Genomic DNA, 24,072 nt, shown 5'->3' on the forward strand with positions numbered 1-24,072 from the left:
TCAAAGTCCCAAAACCAGTAAGCCTGGTCTCAGAAAGTCCAGCTATGTCAATACGGAATTTATCAAGGGTTATCATAACACTGTTGAGTTTTCCTGGCTGTGTTTCTTGATTAACTGTTCTAAGATTCCAGTATCCAATACAAAACAATCGGCCGTTTTCAAGAATCCAGTCCGGGGGCGTGCATTAGTCGTCATCACAGAAGAAGAAGAAGTCAATCCGAGGCTATCTGTTGCTATTTCTTGAGTAATTAATTTTTACGGTGGCGGGTTACTAGCCCACCGACCAACCAACGAATTGGAACAAAATGGTCAGCTTAGATTAGTATAAGCAGGGGTACCGCGAGCAGGTTGCTGACCACCGCCTACAAGTGACAGAATTTTAATGAAAATCACACCGTCAGATTCAGCGTATCAGAAAACCCTATTACTTAGGTTTCAAGCTCATATCTGCAAAAATCTGCAACTTTGTATTTTTTGCCAGAAGAAAAATATACGAATATTGAACTTTGTTACGTCAGTTAATTTGTAAATCACGTCAGAACCAAATTTAGAGACAGCCATTTAGCAAAAGAAAAGTAAAATTTTAATGAATTTTATTTACTTATTCAATGACGGTGAGCCAAAATAAAAGCTGTATTAACTAAAAACGATCAGAAATTAAATAAAAAATCAAGTTTTTTTTAACTGAAAGTAAGGAGCGACATTAAAACTTAAAACGAACAGAAATTATTCCGTATATGAAAGGGGCTGTCCCCTCCTCAACGCCTTGCTCTTAACGCTAAAGTTCGACTCTGTCTCACAACTTTATTTTTTGAAACAATAAAAAACTTTAGCGTAAAGAGCGAGGCGTTGAGTAGAGCACCGCCCCTTTCATATACGGAATAATTTCATTTCGTTTTAAGTTTTAATGTCGCTCCTTACTTTCAGTTTAAAAAACTTGTTTTTTTTTATTTAATAATTGGTAAGTGTCAGTACGCCAGGTTATACAGTGGGTAACTGAAGCCAGTATTTCTTTATGGTACTTCACAATCATTGTCCAGTTGTTTCCGATCATCCCAAGTGAGTGCACCCGGTTTTGTCTGACGGCCGTGGAATCGAGTTGAAACTTTTGGGGAATTTTTTGGGGGAAGGGAGGAAAAGTTCAGATTTTTGGAGATGGGGACAAACACTTTTCTCGGCTACTTATAAAAGAGTATACGCTCAGTGGCACCAACTCACAAAAGTTGTTCTTTTTTGGGGGGAAGGGGCAAAATTCATTTTTCAAATACAGGGGGCGGGGTAATTTTTTTCTTTGAAAATACCAAATAAGACATTTTTGAAGTGTAGGTGAAACTCTTGGCACTCGCCAATTGGCAAGGCTATGAATGCTATGTTGCTTTTTTATGCTTGTCCTAAAACAAACTCTATAACTAGGAACACATTATTGAGATAAGAACATAAGTACTAATAGCATACTATATATCTATTATAGAAGTATAAAAAATCTCAGTCTACCGGACTTTAAGCTTGCTTACGTGCCTGTCTCGGAGATATCAGGATTTTGGGGAAAAAAGAAAGGGACTTGGCCCACTCTAATATTGAGCCATCCTAATACAGCTGGGGTTTTTAGCACTGATTTTCGCTTCAGACTTGTCAAAAAAAAACAAAAAACTATTGTTTCAACATAATACAGAAAGCTTTAGGTTTTTACTTAGAGAGAGTTTTGCTCTAAAAAATTTATGGAAAGCGGCTAATCAACTGTTTAAAATACTGTAATTAGATTCAGCTCCAATCGCTGGAAATGAGGTATTGTGCAAATCAAGGTGAAATACCAAGGTTTAAAAGCTAAAAAAAGTGGACGGACTTGCCATATACTAATATGCGTTTGCTCAATATACACCAACCTCCTTCGCCATTTATGTTTCAAATAGACTAATAGTGGTGTCAATTGGGGGGGGGGGTGACTTTGTTTAAAAAATAACATCAACTGAAAAAAGAATGACATTTAGCCAAAGTTACATAGGCCAAACGGGATTTTATTTGGATTTGTGTCTTTGCTAAACAAAAATGAAAAAAAAACTGAAAACCCCCAAAAATTGAAGAATTATACAGAAACAATAGTTTTGTTCTTTAAACCTGGAGTAATAACAACTTGATAAATCTTGTGAGAAGTTACACTTACCCAAAACCTGCCAGATATGTGAACCTACTAAGCATCGGAATCTAGGGGTGGTCTGAAGATATGGGAATTAATCATTATTAGAGACAAAATTTAAAACAGGACACATGCAAGCTGCCCAATATAGTGTAAATTTTTTAATGGTAAATTTGTGTTCAAAATATTGTTGACCCTCTTAATATCAAAAATAATACTAAGAAATCATTTTATGTCATAAGTGGTCGTTAGTTGCTCTCCAAATCAAATTCTCCACTCACCTCTTTTTGGATGGTTTTAGGTAAATTTATGTTTTTTTCCATATCCTGTTTTGAATATATAGTTTGTTTATTTGCTACGCTTGATAGGATTTTAATAATTGTATAACTGTGCAAGCTTGTTTATTTCAATTTTTTTTTAGATTGTTTTTTTGCCTCTTGTTTTTTTTATGGAAGAATTTATTGCGTATCTTGGCCGCGCCCACTGGTATCGTTTAAGGGGGGAAGGGCCACCCCCGATAATTTGGAGAAAAATCATTACATAGCCCGTTCCCCTTGACTCTCTGGATGTAGACCCCTCTTGCCCCCAATAAAAACGTTGGAGCTACGCCCCCGGCCGCACAGACTCCCTAATTTTTATACATTTTGGCTCCTTGTTTTTTTTTTCTAACAAACTAATTTTCTCCCTAAAATGATTGTACTGAATATCCTGAAATTGGAAAGTCAATAATTATATAAATTAAGAAAGGATTTAGATTGGACACTACGCGATTTCTCGTTTGAAGGAAAAACCCTACAGACAGTCCAACTAATGGTAAAATGGCCTATTTGCTTAACCGTTATCACAGTATGTTTTATGGGCAAATTTGAATATAGAAAAATGCAGGAATGTCAAGTCATCGGTTCTTCTTTGCAAATAAGTTATCAAATAATTTTTGACCGCATTATAAGTAATTAGTATGCGGTTTCAGATGACTTAATGATAGTAACTACCAAACCGCAATCGAGTTTGTAACTCATGCTGAGCTGAATGTAATAAATTGAGGTTAGAAATTAATTACTCTATTTTCTTTTGATCTCGTAGATGGCAATGATTATCCTCAGGGCATCAAATTTATTTAGCTCGATGTTTAGTCTAGGATGTCTCTGTGAAAATTTGATTCTTTGTTTAAAAAAAAAAAACAAAAAAACATATTGCTCTATTCTAACTAACATTTTAGAGTATCAACTTTATTTTAATCTGGCTCCAATTGAAAAGCGAGGATGAGATGTAGGCTGAGGAATTTAAATTTTATCAATCAGGGCCGTATCCAGGGGGAGGGGGTACCGGGTTTGACCCCCCCCCCCCCAATTGTGTGTGATTCGTAAACATGTAACAAAGAATACACATCAACCAATTGTTGATGTGTTTGTAAATTTTTTACCCCCCCCCCAGAAAAAATAGCCCCAAGAACAAAAATCCTGAATACACCATTGATATCAATTAATCTATTATTCACATATCTCAATCAAATAAGGTTGTTAAATATTGACTGCTAAATGCACTTGCCCGCTTGTATTAGAGACGATTTAAAGGATGTTCAGCCCAACTCGGCTCCAACAACGGTCGACTTTTCAGTTGCTAGGGTTTTTTAAGAGGGACTGGTAGCCAGCCCGTAGAAATGAAAATAAAGAGCAAAGCGACAAATGAGCACGGAGTAAACACATGAGTTAAAATTGTAACCAGTAAGTTTTTCTGTCTCTTGCTTTAAAATATAGTCTACAGATTAATTTGCTTACTTCCGAGGGGTAATCAACTTGTAGAAATCACGTACACCACTTGGTGCCTGCCAAGAATGGGGAAACTGTGTCAAGTGTTGCGGGGACTCTGTCGCGCGTGGCGGAACTGTGTGGTACACACGGCACTCCGAGATGTGCACCAGGTGGCGGAGCAACCCCTCGCTTACTTCATACAAAGACTTCCTTCACGCGGTTTTTGGAGGTGGGATTCGCAGTAAAAAAAAAAAAAAAAAAGGAAAAATCATGTAAACAAATATGCAAGCATAACAACGAGTTGCAAACATCTGTGAGCCTACTGCTGTATTATTTATGAGTAAATAAATTGAAATGAATTAGGATTTATAAAAAATAAATAAATATAAAGAATAAATAAATTGATAATGGAGGACTGCAATTCAAGAGCCTAGTTCTCGTTACGAGAGCCAACATGTAAATAAAATATCAACATCACCAGTTGTTATGGAATTTGAATTTTCGTACTGGGATTCAGTACGTCTTCAAGCAAATATGTACATATATTAAAGTTTGTTACATGACAGCTATTGTTTGCTGATAGATGGCATGTGTGCTTGTAACTTGGCTTTGAATTTTTTGAAATTGGAATCGTTATTCGTTAGCGCTGCAAGAATTAACTCCGTTAAATGCACATTTGTGAGTTGTAAATGATGGTTCGATTTCATAAACTTCATTGTTGAAAAAAGCGAGTCGCAGCAAATCTTTGCCGAATGTGTATATCAATCTGCAAGTAGCTTTCTTTAAATCTGGCTACTTTGGTTGTGGCACTGGTTTTTAAAACTCATTTGCAGATTGTGTTGATTTGTGATGCATTTTTAGACTCTGATCCTCTTAAAGTTCAAATAAATATATTTCTTCTGTTCATTCAAAATAAGAGGAATCAACAATCTATCGTTTTTAAGATCGATCTCGAATGGATTTACAAGAAAATTTATATATATTTTTAAACTATTAAAATCATCAAGTCACAAATGAAAGTATTTTAATATTTCTTCTAATTCACTATCGAAAGTATTTCTGAAGATTACACTGCCTTTCCATGACATACAAATAACAGTTCTAATAGAGATAGATCCTTTTATTAGACAGTGAAAACAATGACTCTGGATATTTCGATCTCATAAGGAATCGAAATATCTAGAGATTTTGTCATTCTTTTTACTGTCTAATAAAAGTACTTATCCCTGTTTGAACTGTCATTTGTACGTCGGTAAATTTTTCGCAGTTCATATTATTGACTTAAGAATAAAGTAAACATACCACTCGATGCCCTTTTTTATGCTCTTTCCAAATATAATAATAATTTTTTTGGAAATGAATTTTACCTCCACCCCTATATATACCAATTCAGGGTATATATTTGTATATTCGGGGGGGGGGGTGTTGGTAAATTTTATTTCTGATGTAAATGAGAGATAAGTTTAAACTTTATCCCCCCTCTAAGTAAGTTATATCAATAATATGAACTGCGAAAAATTTACCTGTATGTCTACTGTCGAATTCACTCAGTTTTTCTCATCTATATTATGGAGTCGATTCTTTAGACGAGGAAAGGGATCGAACATTTTGCAGTTATCTAGCGTTACGTTGCGTTGGTTAATAAAACTGAAAAACGTTTGAATAAGATCAGTATTAACTTCAAATTTTCTTTGTAACCTTAGGTAGAGGGATTGTAAATAATCCATTCACCATCCTTGAATTCTTCAGTCTTTTTCTTCTTTTTTGAGAATTTTCTTACGTTTAACTTTTATTTTTGTTTCAAGGCATTAAGATGGTACAGTTGGATATAAATAGCATAAAAATTATCAAATTTCCTTTATTTTCATTTTAATGAAAATAAGTTCCATCTCCATCAATTTCCATATTTTTCTCGTTTCTTTTCGAGAGCAGTGTTCATTATTTCAAAGAGCTGCATGCAGCTAACGAGCGGAATTCTGGCCGTCTATGACCTATAACAAAACTCAGTTTCGTTAAAAATCCTTTCCTTGAACAATTTATAATTAAAAGTAATAAAAATAATAAATATTACAAAATAAAGAAACAGTTAAAAAAAATATAGTGAAGGGTCGGCTATACTAGTCAAGAATCCATCATCATTAAAAAAGTATGAAAATAATAATGGTTGTTTCTAAAGTGTTTTTTATTTATTTCTAGAAACCGTATGTTTGCAAAGCACCCGGATGCACAAAGAGGTATACAGACCCTAGCTCTCTTCGCAAACATGTGAAGACCGTCCATGGGGCTGATTTTTATGCCAACAAAAAGCACAAAGGCTGTGATAATAATGGACCTGGTCCTAGTCCTGGAAGTTTCGGAGGTTCAGGCGGCTCGCCAAGAAGTGAAGATGGTGCGTTAAAATCTACCCCAAGTCCTAGCATCAAGTCTGAGGTAAGGAGCCTTATCCTAATATTTCAAATAATAGGAGCCTCCATTTCGGGGGGGGGGGGTTAAAAGCAATACAAAAATGAGTGAAATATGTAAAAATGCGCGATTAAGCAGATAAATCTTGATATTTGGGGGACGATTAATAGAAGTGGGCGCAGAATTTAGTTTCGTTAGAGGGCCAACGAAACAGGGGCTCTCCCAATGGTAATTTTTGTTCGTTTGCTCCTGTAATTAGTAAGACTTTCGACCTTCTAAGGGGAGGGCACATGCCCCTGGATCCACCACTAGGGATTGGGCAGAATCTAAAGCCCATGTGTACATTGTGTTCGTACATGGCTTAGCGCGTAACTTTAGGGGGGGGGGAATGCACAACTTTAGTAGAATTAAACTGAAAAATAGAATTTCCTTGCGTCAAGAGTGGCTTACTTCTGCTATAGCCTACGTGGGACAAGCTACATGGTATATACGATTTTTTTAACTTCTATGAATTAACCTTGTACCCTTGTGTCTTTTGGTTTTGTGTCCATGCCTTTGGGTTACATTTCATATTTACTGGGTACCATAAATAAGGAGAGGGCGTAGAAATAGACTTACAGATGTATAGTAGGTTGGTATTGATCAGAGGTGGATCCAGGGGGGCAAGGGGAGTCCTGCCTAACGTAGTCTAAAGTCGTGTAATTTACTTAATTAACACAAGTTTGCGTTAATTAAACTTGCTCCTAACGCAAGTTTATCGGATCAACCTATTTTGCCCCTCCCCTAAAAATTCTGGATCCGCCCTTGGTATTCATGCTTCCTTCTATCAATATTTCCTTAGTTCCAGTCAATGTCTGTAAAAACCCCTTTCGTCACTTTGCGTCTTTAACAAGAACAAACAATAAATATATGATTATAAAAACTCAAGTTTTTCCTTAGTGAAAAAATGGTAGCAATCTTAACCGAACATGTGGGTAACACATGGATCGATCATTTTAATTGCATATTCTGACGTAAACAGGTCAATTTTAATTTGTTTTCAACTTTATTTATTATAATCCCGGAAGCAATATACGTCCATTCATGCTATAAAACAAAGGGATTGATAAAAACTAGAATTGGCAAAATAGCATATCATAAACCATAATATATTATACGAATGTCAAAAATCCTAAAAAAAAGTTGATTACTTCTTATGGTTGAAACAAATAAGAAATTGTTTTCGAATGCAGGGAAAATCACCAAAAATTGAGCAAGCTAATAGTATGCCAGCTGGCGGTACTTTTTGACTTGTAAATGGTGTTTTAGTCGTGTATGTCATTTGAATTCTTTTTGCCAACTCAATTTTAGAGAGATATTGACGACAGGGTTTCAGATGAGATCCCTAAGTGCCAAGTTCTGATTCATGCCGGAAATGTTTTTTTTGCTAATCGAAGATATCCTGAGCAATATTGAGCTATTACAAAGAGTTCATTCATTGCATTTGTTTATTTTTGCACGAGTCTGTACAGTCTCAAGACGAAAAGAGAAGAAATCCTAGAGAGTTTACACTGGAAAAAGCCTACGCGATTATAATATTTGATATTTTGCAGTAATTCAGTTAATTCTATTTTTGAAATAATTTTTACGCAATTAAGTCTTTTTGATGTAATTTTTTTTCGCTAAAAATTATCTGCAGTGATTCAGAAAGCATTACATTACAATGTATACTTTTTTGAGAAGAAAAAAAAACGAAAAAAAACGGAAAAATGATCGGAGATGATATTAAAGTGGGGTGACAACACTACATTTATTTGTGGGGCTTTTCTTTAATAATAAATTACCTGCAGAATTTCAAAACGCAGCAGGCTACAGGATAAAAACTTTACAGAATTAGCAGCAAAAAACTGAAAAATGACGGGCGGGGGGGGGACACTGAAGGGACAACAACAGCATATTTATTTATGGTAGATTTTCTTTATGAAAACAATACAGTAATTCAAAACAGTTCATGTTACAATAGATAAATTTCACAGAGAAGCATACAAATCTGAAAAATGACGGAAGGAGGGGGGGGGTGCAACACAAGACCAAAGTCAAACTGAAAATGGTTACAGTAACTTAAAAGCCGCTATATGTTACAAAATATTAACGTTTTTGCAGAGGAGCAAGTAAACACACTGAAAATGGGGGGGGGGGGGTGATTTTAAGGAGGAGAGGGAGATCGTCATGCTTATTTGTGGCAATTTCTGTTCGTTTTAAATTTGAGGTGTGATTTGAGTGATTTCCTGTATCTTTCAAAATATATATTCGCTATTTGCTTTTGGTGAAACACAGAGAATGCACGCTAAAGACGTCTACAGAATAAAAGTCCAGAATTGTACAGCAACCCAGCAGCTATTTAAAAATAAATTTTACTCTCCGGGCCTTTCCGAAACTTTTTTTCTGTTACTGTAGACTCTCTGCGGTGCTTTAGAACACATCATGTTACAACACACACATTTTTACAAAATAGAACAAAATTCCGAGGGGTGCCAACTTTTTGAAATCACGTACACCAAGTGGCACGTGCTAAGTGCGGCCAAAGTGTACCAAGTGCTGTGGGGATTGTTTCGAAGTTACATTTTATTTAAGGTGAAGAAATAAAAGCTTTTAGCAGATAAACGTCTGCTCTCCTTTGCTCCTAAACTTGTCAATAATTATTTGATCTATGCAATTAGTAACCTCAATAATTAGTTCAACCTCTTATTTATTTTAAATTTTATAGTTCATTTTGTAATTTTTATACCCTGTTTTAACTCCGTTGCCTCACCCCCTTTGACCTATTTTGCTCTTCGGATTTTTTTCCTAATTTTAGTGTTCTAACTAATTCTATTTCCTTTCAAGTCTGTTTGTTGTTTTTTGTTTATTTCATATGACAACTAAACAAACTTGTCTGTTGTTTGTTTAGTTGATATTGTGGTGTTGATTTACGACCTTGTCGTTTAGTGATTTGAAGATTGACCAAAGACATGAATTTGGGATTTATTGCCCCTGAAATAGATTTTCGCGTACATGGCTGTCCTGTATAGGCACTTACCTTGTATGATTAGCTTTTCAGACGTATGATAATACCTATGTTCATTGTTAGATATAAAATAAATCATTTGTGATAGTAAATACGTTCAACCACATTTAAGGGTACATGAAATAAACTCTTACTTTGGCCATTTCATTTGCAACTTGGTTGTACCGTGAAAAGAATCAAGGTGTTTATCTCGTTTAGTGGCTATTAGGGTGCGAATTAAAATAGAACATTGTTAACCTTGGAACTAAAAAAAAACAACAATTTCAGGGAATGCTTTTAACTTTAGCCAAGGGCTTATCCACTCCACCACTTGGTATGTATCTCAGAGAGGAGCGCAACTTTTTCTGCCAGTCAGGGTGAACATACACCACACAAGGTATGACGCGCGCCACGTGGTGTCTATGATTGTTGGAAATATTAAAAAATACTCATAGTTGGTAAAAGGCTTTCTATAGAACCGAATGTTGGTGCCACAATAAGCTGAAGAAGAGATGGTTCATGTTAATAGTTCGCTCAAAGCGGCACTTCAAACTTCGGCAATATTTTTCCGTAATTGATGATGAAAGACTTTTCTAACTGAGCCCGTTAAAACAGTAATAAAATGGTAAATTATTGCAATTCCAGAGACCCAAGACTCTGAAACCCAGCGCTTGTGTACTTACTTACCTGAGCTATGATGCGTTTTTCATTTCCTGTCCTTTTTCTGGACTCGATCCACCTAAATAACCCATCGATTTGAGTTACCGAGGATTTTCCTCTTTTATGTGTTTGACAACGGTATGAATCGCTCTGAATTTCAGATTCTTTTTTAGATCAAGCAATTTGAAATAATAACTAAGCGCAGGGTATATTTTATACAATAAAGAAATAAATATTTAGAAGCATAAAAACTGGAGAAGAATGGTGTACTTTCGGCAAGCATAACCGTTTACTGACGCCTACTCAACTCCCACGGCAGCAGATATTTTCAAGCAATTATTTTTAATTGTTATTTTAAGTTAAAGTCACGGGCTTGTTTTTAGGTGTATTTATATAGACTCTGGACTCATTTATGCTTGTCGAATGTGTAGCGCCTGGGGCCAGTTTGCACATTTCTATATATTCATTTCTTTAATGTATAAAATATATTATTCCAAATTATTTGATTTATACGGAAGCGTAAAATAAAAAGCAATGTAAGAATGGGTGTGCCTTTTGGTCCATGGCTGCTAGCCTCGGCTAGCGACCGAGGAGCCTTGGGATCGATTCCCATGCCAGCAAATTTTTTCATGGAATTAATTTTAATTACTATTTTCTAAGGGTTTCGAAACTGCTTTTAGAAGTTTTAAAGCTAAACATCTAAGAGTTACCAACTCATTAATTGCCTAGAAAAGTACTGTGGTAGCCAGGTTGCATTTGGGGAAGGTTTCGTTTTGTAAGCAACTTACTATAATCAGCTAATAATAGAAATGCTCAAAAACATACATGAAAATGAATTTATATTTTAAATACAGAGGATATGGATTGTCTTACTCTGTGGGTAGTAATATGTAGTAACTCTTCATGAGAAAACAAAGAAGCAGATGGTGGTTTGACATCACAGTTTATATAATATACAAACTGTGATAATTATATGAACTGTGTTTGACATATAATGTATTCATTATCTTCTGTAAGCGTTAAAAGGGAAATTCGGCAATAACTTTTTTTTTACGAAAGAGAAATGGATTGCACTACATGAACGTATCTAGGATTTTTTTCAGGGGGGGGGGGCTTTATAAAAAATATTTAAAAAGAGTCAGAAATTTGTTTTTATTCATTTTTGTTACGTTTTACAAGTCGGCCAAACATGGGGGGGGGTGTCAAACCTCCCCCCCCCATGGATACGCCCTTGATACTCGGCTTAAATCCGACTTGACTGTCAATCCCTCTTTGCACAAATATAACCGCTCGTGGAATAACTTTACAGGGGAATTGTATCATAAAAAGGTGCGATGGGAGATTTGTCCCATAACTTCCTCAAATACTCGGCAATTCTACTACATTTTCTTGTCTTTTCTGTATAATTCACTTTTTGTTAGCCTTATTGTCTCTCGAAACAGAATCTCGTGAACGTGCCTTTGACAAGACAGAACACAATGTCCGAATTCACTTGGACAATTCAATTTCGTGAAATCGTCAAATTTTTTGGATGAAACATATCTTTTTTAACTTGTTTCTTTCAATCCTTGAATAGTCAAGAACCACTAAGGCCTTGCCCCCCTCCATACAATTAACACACAATCCCTTGGATGCCAAGTCAATGTCGTCTAATAAAAACACAATTGCAACAAATTATCTTTCCGGTTCTGCTTGATTACTTAATTACTTGGCAATTTCTACATTAATAAAAATAATTCATTGTAATAACTTTACAGGGGCATCGTTTCATAGGAAGCTGTGAGGCGGGAGGGCTTTGTGCCTATGTTTTCCTCAATAAAATTGTTTCTTGAACTTGCCTATTTTCTTTTTTCTTAAGTTATAACTTTTTTTTCTATGGTTATACTTTATTGTTTTTTTTTTTAGTTCAGATGATCCTTCTGTACCTTGTTTATTATAGTACTTGAATAGTCAATAACCACCAAAGCCTTGCCCCTCCTGTAACTGGCGCTATTAAACGCAGAGTTGCCAGAACTTTTCAAGACCAGAGTGTCAAAATGAGCGAAAAGTCGACACTTTTAGTTCTGCCAAACATTTATATCCTAGGTCATGAACGTACGCAGAGGGGAGGGGCTCAGAGCCCGGCCCTCCCTCCGAAATCCTAGATTTTCTTGAATTTCTGGGAACTCCTTATTCAAATTATCAAATAAAATTTGTTTTTATTATCTCCCCCCCCCCGACTAAAATCATGGGTAAATGCCCATGATAAGTTCCAATTCGGAGTTTTTCTATCACCAAACATTTTAGTTCGCCAGAAATAATAGTTCACTTTTAGTTCACCTTTGGAAAACTAGTAGAGCAATAAGTTTTCATCCCCACAGTGCAGTAATACGATGCGTAAAAATATGCGATTTTTCGCATGGAGAGGGTCGAACACATTTTCCGGAGGATTCTACAATTTTCCAGTTGTTTTGAATCTAAATACCATGTAGATCATACACTGATTTAAGCCACCCGAGAAGTCTATCTGAACGTGAACCTTATTATTTACGGCTGGAAGTAATAAGATTGATGTCGGATTAGATAATCATTCAGATAAACCCGAAGTTCTCTGCAGCCAAATGGGACAAACTCCTTAATAATAAGATATGAATAAAAGGGCAAACCCAGTTTTTCCAAGAAATGAGCAAAGACTAAACTTACAAGGGTTTGATTTGGAAAAAATCCAGTCTTTCCCCCTTTTTTTAGAAAGTGACCATTTTAGACCCTAAGTTGTCCGAGTGTCACCCGAGATAAAAAAAAATGATAAGTGCCAAAAACCCCGTAAGTGTCCTTTGGCAACCCTGCTTACAAGTAGGATTTAACTACTGCGCAATATCTTTATTGTCATGTCGAAGCCATCAAAGAAAAACATTTGGAACAAGCTATCTTTCCGGTTCCATTTGATTACTTAATTACTTTGCAATTACTATTATGTTAATAAGAAGGCTTTATTCATTGTGAAAGCTGACTTCAAATAAGTATGAAATAATTAAAGATAGTGTATTTGTAATTCTTCAGCAAGTGTCTAGACAATCACCGAGGATTGAGCAATTTAAAGAACAAAAACTCCGACTATTGAGCTGAATTACTCCGATTTCAGAGCGCAAGAAGTTGTATCCTGCCAAAGTTTAAATTCTTTTGTGAAAAACTGCCGACTTTGGAATGGTCATTTTTTTATATAATTCATACCGCCAAAGAGAAACGCGTAGATTTGAATCACACGCCTCATTTCTGGTAAACCCTTGCCGCTTACCCATGCAAGAGAATAACGAGTAATCTGTACAGAAAGATATTAATCCTGAGACCGCATACAATTTAATGCTTAAACAATAGAGAACATAGAAGTAGTTCTCTGGTTCTTTTGTTTTTGTGACCAAAATTATGGGAGGTTCGATAAAAAATTACTCCGAAGGGCTGCCCACTTTCAAAGATCTTGCAAGCTATGTAGCGCGTGCCATGTGTGGCGAAAGTAGGCCACGTGAGTAGGCGTGGTGGAAGTGTGCCTACATGTCGCGCGAAGGGTGCCAGCGTCGTGGAACAAGTGGCGTTCTGAGATATGTATCAAATAGGAGCAACTCCTTGGACTGGTCGTGGTGAAAGATTGCGCATGATTCGTCGTTTCTTTGACTTAACATTATGCGTAGATAATTGGGATATTAGAAGTTCGTCCTGCTCCTATAAATGCTGGTACTCTTCCAGTTATCAAATTTTCAAAGTGGAGCTTACATAATGTCAAATCATGTCTCAATTTCAGTCACGTACGCAAGGAATTGGGCTTTAGGCTTGGCCTTCAACCTAAATCTCGGGATTTGGTGATTCCCCCCTATTGTTTTATATATTTTTTCTTTTAATTTACGCTTTTCTTTTTGAATTTGTTCCCCTTCCCCTTCAATAAGTTCCTTAGGATGTGGATACTTAACATGTATTATTTCTGTAGTGGCTGGATTTTTTTTAAAAGTGGCTGGATATATATATATATATATATATATATATATATATATATATATATATATATATATATATATATATATATATATATATATATATATATATATATATATATATATATATATATATATATATATATATATATATATAATCAATATATATATTTGAGTTTCAGTAGGGATTGGATACGCAATCTGCAGCAAAAGATTTACTATTCTTAGTTTGTACAGCTAGTCAACAGCATATTGATAGTATTATTATGGTAATAAAATAGTTGCTTTAGCTTTTGATTTTGGCATTCACCGCTTCCCCCCTCAGTACAAACTTCCCTTATTTATTATAAAAAAGTCATTCCACCAATAGGTATTAAAGCTAGAAAGACAAGAAATGTTTTCTAAACAGTCTAAGGATTATAAATGTTGACTTTCTAAACCTCAAAATGCAACCTGTTCCAAATTCTAGGACCCAAATTCACCTGGACATTATGGCAGTCCCGCGACAGACGCCAGCATGACGCCTGGCCGAGGTCATCGTGACGGAGGAGGTAGCCACGAAGAGCCAATTAGTGACAATATTGTTTCAACTACAACTGCCATTGGAGGGACTACAGAAGAGGTTTGGGAAGCTGAGGAGTCTAGTGATATTGAGGTATGTATAGATGAGGAGGTTTGAAGAGTTAGTTGACTACAGAAGAGGTTTGGGAAGCTGAGGAGTCCAGTGATATTGAGGTATGAATGGATGAGGAGGTTTTAGGAGTTTGTTGACTACAGAAAAGGTATGGGAAGCTGAAGAGTCAAATCATATTAAGGTATGTATAGATGGGGAGGTTTGTGGAGTTTGTTGACTACAGTAGAGGTTTGGGAAGCTGAGGAGTCCATGAATATTGAGGTATGTATAGATTAGGAGGTTTGAGGAGTTTGTTGACTACAGAAAGGTTTGGGAAGCGGAGGAGTCCAGTGCTATTGAGGTATATATTACCTGTGGCCAAAGCTTGAATTCCCTTCGTTTTTAAAAAAAATATTCGTTGCCATAATTGAGTTCATTTTTGGAATTTCTCGAAACCTTCAAGGTTTTTTTTTCAGAATGTAAAAAAACCTCGTCGATTAAATAATTAAAGTTTAGACAAGGCACCCTTTCACGACTTAGAACAAATCGTTCACGGGATGATCGTCGTTTTGGAAAGGATTACAGCTAGCCAATTAGGTGACTCCAAAGTATATAATCTACATTCTCGTTATGTAGTAATTTTTTGGGAGGGTGGGGGAAGCAGTAATAGAAAAACAAATAAGCGCCCATAAATTCAAGTAAATTTAGAATATATTTAGGGGACTGTTCGTAAGGTCCTTCTGTGTACATCCCTGTGAAGCACTCAACGCAAGGGCCTGTCTAGTCGAGAAGCGACGTTATATATATATTATCGGAAGCCCTGGCCCCGCCACTCGGCAGAATTGTAATCACACACGCTAAACTAGTACGTCCCTTCATTCCATAGTAATTTCGCTTTGTCTTCTAGCAGCAGATTTCGCTATGCAAGGTTTCTTTGGGAATTCAATGTGATTATACTGTTTATTGTTCCATGCCTTTTTCTTTAGCCGTTCAGGGTCAATTTTCATCTCGTGTAATTTACATGCGTCATAGATATTAAAAAAGATATGGCCACTCATGAAAAAAAAAATGTAATTTATGCTCTTGAAATGTATATAAATATGACGTCACCAACATGACCTTTTTTTCCGAAGTTACGGTTCTAAAAGAATTTTCTCAAATTCGTGACCTGTCTAGATATTTTCTCAGGCCAAGAAATCCAAGGGTGCCAATTTTCAAAAAGGAAAAAAAGGAAGCCGTTAAAAAAAAAGAAGTAAATACATACACAGTTGCTCGTTTAAAGAGAGCATATATATATATTTATATGCACTGATAAAGAAAAGGGGTTATTCATAAACAGCAAATAATGAGGCTAGTGGGTTTTTGGGTGAAGATTTTTCTCCACGGGCGACTCCTTTTAAACAAATTTGAATTATTGGACCAAGTTTTTAATATACTTTAACTCGCTAATAATTCACTCCAATAATTCCAGTCCACATAAACACATATTCACAATAAGATAGCATAGTACATTTTTATGCTAGAGTCACTAGCAACCCCACGGTAAAATTTTGTCTTGAATTTCTAACGAATCATCAAGGAAAACTTCAAAAGTGTGTCAGGAAACAACTTTCACTGCTTAAGGTTCCCAAAATAGAGACCTGAAATCAAGGACGTACAAAGGGGGAGGATCTTGGGGCCCTTCTCCCCCGAGCCTCTCAAGTTTTCAGAATTTCTTGGAACCTTTTGTTGATGTAATCAATGAAATATATTTTTTATTACTGCCCCCCCCCCCCCAATAAAAAAATCTTACATACGTGCGCCCTAATTGCTTTCATTAAGCCTTGAAAATCACTTCACAGGTAAAAAAATAAAATAAAGTGCTTGTTTTCTGGCAATAAAACTATATACATTCTTGTTTTCCGTCTGCCAACATGTACTTAAATTTCACGTAGACACTTTTAATTTGTTTACCTACGCAGAAAACGGATATTATCTCATGATGTTCTCAAACAAACTTTAAGGGTGACGAAACGCGAAAATAAACATGACATTACACTACTAAATACCTTCATTTTTGATTTGTTTTTCAAAATATGAAATAGCTGACTGGTGAAGTGCTGCTGGCCTGTTGTCATTTGTTTAAACCGGTTTCTAGTAATATGAACAAAAACATCTAAGAAGCAGTGAATTTTGCAATGCCTATATCAGCCCTGTTGCAGAAATAGCTGAATAGTGAGGTGCTGCTGGTCTTTTGTTCAGGGTTGCCAACTTTTTGGTCCATGAATGTGTCCCCTAAGCATCCCAAAATGTGTCATTTTTATCTAAAATGTGTCTACTTTGAAATCTTAAAAACTAGGGGTTATTTTTTTTTAACTGTTGTATTATTGATCAAAAGATGCTTTGTAAACCTCTTTCAAAGCGGCAAGTTAACATCAAATGCAATAAAAACGAAAAAAAAAACATATGAAAGCTTCATGCAAAATTACTTAGTGTGAAAGCGCGAAATCATATAAACATGTAAATCCCTTAACTTGGAGAAAATCCTTCATTTTGTTTATGTCATAGATTTACAAAATATGTCAATTTTTTTCGTTTTATGTCCTAAATTTGTAAAACGTGTCACTTTCGAAAGTTTCGAAAGTGTGCACGAAAGTATCTACCGATTAAGGAATTATTCCTAGGCCAGCTCGGGTGTAGAAAAAGCTGACTGGTGAGACGCTACTGTTGTGTTGCGCCGCTCTGTAATCAGTTTGCAGTAGTGTGGACGAAATCATCTAAGAATAAACTAATTATGCGATGCCTAAATGGAATTGGCTGCGGAAAAAGCTTACTGTTGATGTGCTGCTGGTCTGTTGTCATTTTTTGCAACCAGCTTGCAGTAATATGAACGAAAGCATCTAAGAATTAGTGAATTATGCGATGACTAGATCAGCTCAGCTGCTGAAAAAGGCTGACGGGTGAGGTGCTGCTGGTCTGTTGTCATTTTTTGCAACCAGCTTGCAGTAATATGAACGAAAGCATCTAAGAATTAGTGAATTATGCGATGACTAGATCAGCTCAGCTGCTAAAAAAAGGCTGACGGGTGAGGTGCTGCTGGCCTGTTGTGTTACTTTCCGCAACAGGTTTTCAGCAATGTGAGCGACAGTATCAACAGGTTAAGGCATTGTTCCTAGGCCAGCTCAGGTGCGGAAAAAGCTGACTAGTGAGGTGCTGTTGGTCTGTCGTATCACTTTTTGTGACCGGCTTCCAGTAATATGAAAGAAAGCATCAAAGAATTAATTAATTATGCTATGCTTAGCCCAGCTGTGGAAAAAGCTGACTGGTGAGGTGCTGCTGGTCTGTTGCGTCACTTACCACAACGAGTATGTAGCAACATGGGTGAAAATATCCACAGATCAAACAATTATTCCTAGGCCAGCTCCGGTGTGGAAAAAGCTGACTGGTGAGGTGCGGTTGGTCTGTCGTGTCACGTTTTGTAACCTGTTTCCAATAATATGAACAAAACCATATAAGAATTAATTAATTATACTATGCATAGACTAGCTTGGCTGTGGAAAAGCTGACTGGTGAGGTGGTGCTCGTCTGTTGTGTTACTTTCTAAAAAAAAAGAAGCAAATTGTGTGAAGACAGTAGGGAACGAGGGAACTGTAGAAAAAAAAAAATCTAAAATCCATGAGATACCGTTGTACACTGTACAAGTCTACCAAACATACATACCTTACGTCACAAATGTATGCATAGGAGGAGGAGGGGGCTCTTGAACTGGCCCTCCTTCTGAAATCCATCTGAAAATTTTCTTGAACTTCTTTTTCAAATTATGAAATAATATTTTTTTTCTATTATCCTATCGTTTCTCAAAAAAAGTTCCTGGCTTAAGTTCCTATTCGGAATTTTTTTGTCGCCGAACATTTTATTCAGCTGGTTTGTTAAGACCATTTCGTAGTGCAAGTAAAAAATGCCTCAGATAGTGATTGGCTGGTAGCTACCGACATTAACTAATTATATATAAGTAAAATTATGATTGTATATTATCAGGGTCGTAATTTCGTCAAAATCCGGGGGGGGGGGCAAGGTCGGGGCCAATGTTCCCAAATCCAGTTAAAATGACATTAAAAACTAAAAAATCAACCGTTTGGTACCATAAAGGTACTATTTAGTACTTCAACAGAACTATAAATGTACTTTATGGTACTAAATAAAGGTAACTTGCAGTACTATTAGAGGTAAATACGTACTAAAAACTGATCTGTTTCTGTTGATGCTTGAATTATGCAGGTTTATTTTAGTTTTGGCAGGATTTTGGAAGAAAATAAATTTCAGCGGGGGGGGGGGGGCAAAGCGAGAACTGGGAGGGGCAGTTATGTACAGTATTAATTATCTTTTTGAGATTATAAATTATTAAGCTAGTCAATCGACTCTTGAGTCTTGTAGTGCATGTGTAATTGGACTCGCTGACAATGTGTCATAGATAACGATGAATTAGTTGCTGGACATGTAGGATTACAGAAATTTTCCTATGCTTTTTCTCACCCTATAGAATGGATTCTTCTTTATCATCTGTTATATCTTATTCCTGTATAATTTAAGCTTGATATGACTTTTGTCACTTATCCTCTCAGTTATCTCTTGAGAGCAGGAGTGAATCCCTAATTAATGTAAGAAGATGCTAACATATCTGATTTGTTTGACATTTAGTTCGTGATGTTTTGATTTGGGATTTTAGGAGTTCAAGATAGGTAGTGGCTTCAATTGGGGGGGGGGGACGTGCTGCTAGATTTCCCACCCTAGATTTGGAAAAATACCTTTTTGGGATTTTTTTTTTATTGTAAAATAATTTATTTTGTGAGTTCATTTAAAAAATTGAAATAAGTGATAAATTTGCCCCTCCCCCCTTAGTTTTTAAAATATATCTTGCTTCTCCCTAAATTTTCATGACTCTACGCTACTGGATTTAGGTTTTAGGCACTATATATTTTTCTTATGTAAAAAGAAAAAAGTAGTTGGTAAAACATAAACCCCGACATCTATTTAAAAATTACGGAGCTTAGTAGTAAAGTACCCATAGTACCTACTAGTATCTGTCTGCCCACAGTACCCTTATTCGTTTGGTGTAACTTTTTTTTTTATTTTCCTTATTTTCGATGTTCTTTCTTTTCTTTTTGTTATTCTTTTTTTTGTAACGGGTTATAATTAATCATTAATATTATTATTGTTAGGATGTACCGAAACGTTTTCCCTTTTTTCCTTGTCTCGTGAAATTAGCCGTTAATAAATAATAAAATTTAGATTAATTCCTGCAAAAAATAAAATAAAAATCAACGTGTATACAGAACGAGGGAGCATTCAAGCCCCGAAATCTACAGAACCCACGGTGCCCTATGTTTCCATACACTTCTCCTGCTTTTGCCTTTTATTGTATTCAAATCCAATCCCCCCCCCCATGTAAATTCTACGCACGAGCTGGCCATGAGTATGATAATTTTCAATTAACACATCTCTACCATCATAATTATCTAGCAATATAAAGCCAGTTTTGATGGGTTGGGATGAAATATAAACTATAGTTAAGGGGCTATGGTTTTACCTCCACCTATCCAGATTAAGTGTTAAGATGTGCATATTTTGGACTAATAACCAGTTAGTCTCTAGCTGAGTGAGATTGAGTTGCTAGAGGAATGATTAACTAGAATAAAAACTTGTGATACCCGTTGATTTAAGGCCGCTCGTTGGGGTTCATTATTATGCGTGAAGTTGCAAATGTGCAATTCCTTATCAGAAAATAAAAGTGTCTGCAAAAAAGGGACGCCTACTGTCATGCAAATCAGGATTAGGTTGACCTTTAAACGAACAGTTTTATAGCTAGAATAAAATCTCCATTTTTACTTGATGGTTTAATTTCAAAATATGATCAAGTGTATGGACTAAAAGGGAAATCCCCCTATAAAACCTTACATGTATAGAGGGGAGTTCCGCGACTAGTACACGTGATCTTTTTCCAGGGCCACGATAATAAAAAATATTCAGTGGGAATAATAAAACAATTAGATTTTATCTCATAATTTGAATAAGGAGTGCCCAAAAAGTAAAAAAAATAGGATTTCGGGGGGATCCTCCTTCCCTTTGCGTATATCCCTATTTGTAGCCAACTTTTAGGATTCTATAGTAAAAAGAAGACATAGTACAGTTGAACAAGTTTAGGATTATAAAACTTACATTTGCTAAGGTTGCAAATGTCAAATAAACAACTTAAAAATAATATTCATGCTTGCACTTAAGAGAAATGTAATATGTAACGGATTGTTCTATTTAATGTGCAAATTCTGGTGCAGTGTCAATGAGTGTCTTTTGCAAAATACCCACTCAACTCCTCCCAAGAAGATTTCTCTCCTCGTACCTCTGTTTGTTAAGGCGACAAGATAAACACACAGTTGGTACACGCCACCTGGTGTATGGGATTTCTAAAAGTTTGCAACGCCTCGATCCTTCTACATCATGAAAGACGACGAAATATACACAATTATGGGATTTTCAGCGACATTCTATGTCAAATCCTTTTGGAGAGCATCGTATCCAGTGATTATACTCAATACCTTTCAAGTCCTGATTGTAATACCACTAAATTACAACCCATTATGTTAGCAGAATACAAACATTTATCATATATTATTTTCAGGGAAGTGTGATTTTTTGTGTATGACCAAAGGGCGTTAGCTTGTCTAAATGCGCATTTGTCCGTTGTCGATTTACATCTATGGGCAAAGAATTTGAATAAGCAATAAGATTACTCTTTCTTAATGACTCACTTAAAAGTCTGGTTGCTGATGATCATGGCAGAAAACAAGTTTCGTCTATTTTCTGAAAACAATAAATCCATCTTAAGGTGCCTACACAGGTATTGATAAATCTGATAGACTTATTTTCAGACATACTTGATGGCGTGGATGGTAATATTGTTTGTTTTACTCTACGTGGGTCAGATGTCTGTCAGACTTATTTATTAAGTGTATTGTTTATCTTTCCTGGCCTCATGTTAATTTACAGGAAGGATTTTACCAATACCGAGGTTCAGCTAACCAGCTACAGTAATTCTAAAGGTGGCACGTTACAGAACATATAGTTTACATAAGAACATTAAACAGGAGAACAGATTCTCTTCCTGTTCTCTTTTAAACTTTTCTTTTACTCTTATTCATAAGTAGGTGGTTGTAATATTAAGATTTTAATACGCACCATTCACGCCAAACCTGATTTTCAAATCAAAAGCTTCAACTATTTTGTAAGAAAGAAAAGAGAAAATAACACAGTCAAAGAAAGGAGGGACCCGGCTCAATAGTAACCCCAAAGTACTTGGGAGGATGTTTCCTAGGGGAAAGGGACATTTCTATGAAGGGGCTGCCGGATTTCCCAGCCTTATTTAAAAAAGGATCCGAAATTAAATAAAAAAAACAAGTGTTTTCAACTGAAAGTAAGGAGCAACATTAAAACTTTTTACTACTTTCAGAATTTTTATTACTTTCAAAAGAGCTATCAATTCTAATTAAACGGCCTTTGTGATTCAGAGATTTGTGATTTGAACAAAATTAGAACTTTAGCGTCAAGAGCGAGGCATTGACTAGGGGGCGCACCCTCTCATATACGTAATAATTTCTGTTCGGTATAAGTTTTAATGTTGCTCCTTACTTTCAGTTGAAAAACCATTTAATATTTAAACAGACCCTGACAATGTTGCAAATGTATATACTATCATGACTGCTTGTTAATACGACTGCATAATTATTATAATAAATTAAGCAAATAGTATCATAAATAAAATCAATCATTGGTATTCTTTTACAGGTGCCTGAATCAGTCATGGCAGTTGCCACAGGAGGACGAGGACAAACAGCAATTGAACGTAATAACCAGCGAAATCGAATGCGTTCCCGAATGCAGGCAAAAGGAATACCCAACATGCCACATTCACCATTGAACGGTAAGCTTACCGGGATAGAAGGTTATGTAGGCTAAGCGAGGCCGTGAGTAGAATGGCCCCTATTGATCGTGACAGGGCTCCTTATATGGGCATAGAATACTGACAGGGCTCCATATATGGGCATAGCCTCCCTAGGGAGAACACGTGGTTAATGGGGTCAATGACCTCTTTTTCCAAGGTCGATTTATTTTTTTTTTATATTTGTAATAACTCCGGGAAGAAGGTTTCACATGCGCAATGAATTCTAAATGGAACAATGTTATTGATATAGTACTCGAGTGGGACGTTAATTTAATAGAACTTTATAGAGTAATCGATAGTGAATGTTATGATCCAGAAATAGTATTTGTTGTTGTTGCTCTAGGCAATTTTATGAGTTTCCCGGAAACAGTTAAATCACGTGTTTCCTTCTCAACCAATCAGCGAGTCAGATACATCCCCCTTCTCAGCCAATCAGAGTCCTGCTTACACATAATTTTCCCCATTACATAACAGTTCGCCCTTAAGATTTCGTATATAACGGACATGCAATGTGATTAAATTATCAGAAAGTATTTTGACACAGTGTAAACAACAATGGATAATATTGATGAATTAGAAGCCATGGCAACTACAATTTACCATGTAAGTTCCGTTTTAGTACATTTTCAAATAAAATTATTTTCCTTGGACATCCTCCAGTATATTCAGCTAAAACGTAAATATATTCCTTTACCCCAAACCCCCCCCCCAAACCATACAAACAACATTATAATCAATGGAAAACATAAAATATATTCTTTTTACCCTCCCTCCATTTTTTTACAACCAAAATTCTCGCAAAAAGAAATAATTTTATTTCAAAAAATTATAGCCTTTCTCTATTGTGATTTAAAGTGTCTACTGACTTCCGTCACTGTTGTTATTAACCCGCTCTGGTTTTGACACATAGCTCCAGCGTGAGGCCTATAATTAGCTGTCACCCTTTTCCCTCTGTGTTTACGAACGCAGCGGCCAAAGTCAAAGGGTTTTGTTTTGGCTGTCAAATTAAAACAGTTTTAAGCAAAAAGAGATTGCTGTATATTAAGCATGTAGTTTCGTAACCTTGTTTTTGTCAGAGAGCCGGTGAAAGAGATTATTTTCAAATTAATTTTAACAATATATTTAGAACATTATGTGAAAGGGAGAAGGGGGCAATACATTGCTTCTACCAGCGTCGTTGTAAGTAAATTATGTAATGGGGGGAGGGCAATGCCTTCAATTCTACCACCATCAGTGTAAAATGAAAACAAACAGTGCAGGGCTAGAAAAGTCTTTGTGAGTTGCATGAAGCTAATATTATGTATAAATTGAATAGCATTTTAACACACAAAACAAACAGTGCAGGGCTAGAAAAGTCTTTGGGAGTTGCTTGAAGCTAATATTATGTATAAATTGAATAGCATTTTAACCTAAGTTTGCAAAATATATGCCTACAGGTCGATGGGTTAACGATCTAATTTAAAGCCTATAGACCAGAAAATTTAATATTTTTCTAAATGGTAAAAATAGAAACAATGATTCTTATCCTATGGCTATAGGCTACTGATTG

General features: G+C 35.9%; 1 protein-coding gene across 2 annotated transcripts in view; it reads left to right on the plus strand.

The window, feature by feature from the left end:
- ci (transcriptional activator cubitus interruptus) overlaps positions 1–24,072 on the plus strand; it is a 221,058-nt gene that overhangs the window by 168,000 nt on the left and 28,986 nt on the right. For both annotated transcript variants that reach the window (XM_089094842.1, XM_089094843.1), the window contains exons 10-12: positions 6,082–6,315; positions 14,405–14,590; positions 22,367–22,502. In XM_089094842.1, the coding sequence (XP_088950968.1) occupies positions 6,082–6,315; positions 14,405–14,590; positions 22,367–22,502 (556 nt within the window). The remainder of the gene's footprint in view (positions 1–6,081; positions 6,316–14,404; positions 14,591–22,366; positions 22,503–24,072) is intronic.

This window comes from Artemia sp. Qi Xiang Cuo, chromosome 9 (assembly GCF_049724085.1).
Source record: "Artemia sp. Qi Xiang Cuo chromosome 9, ASM4972408v1, whole genome shotgun sequence".
NCBI lineage: Eukaryota > Metazoa > Arthropoda > Branchiopoda > Anostraca > Artemiidae > Artemia > Artemia sp. Qi Xiang Cuo.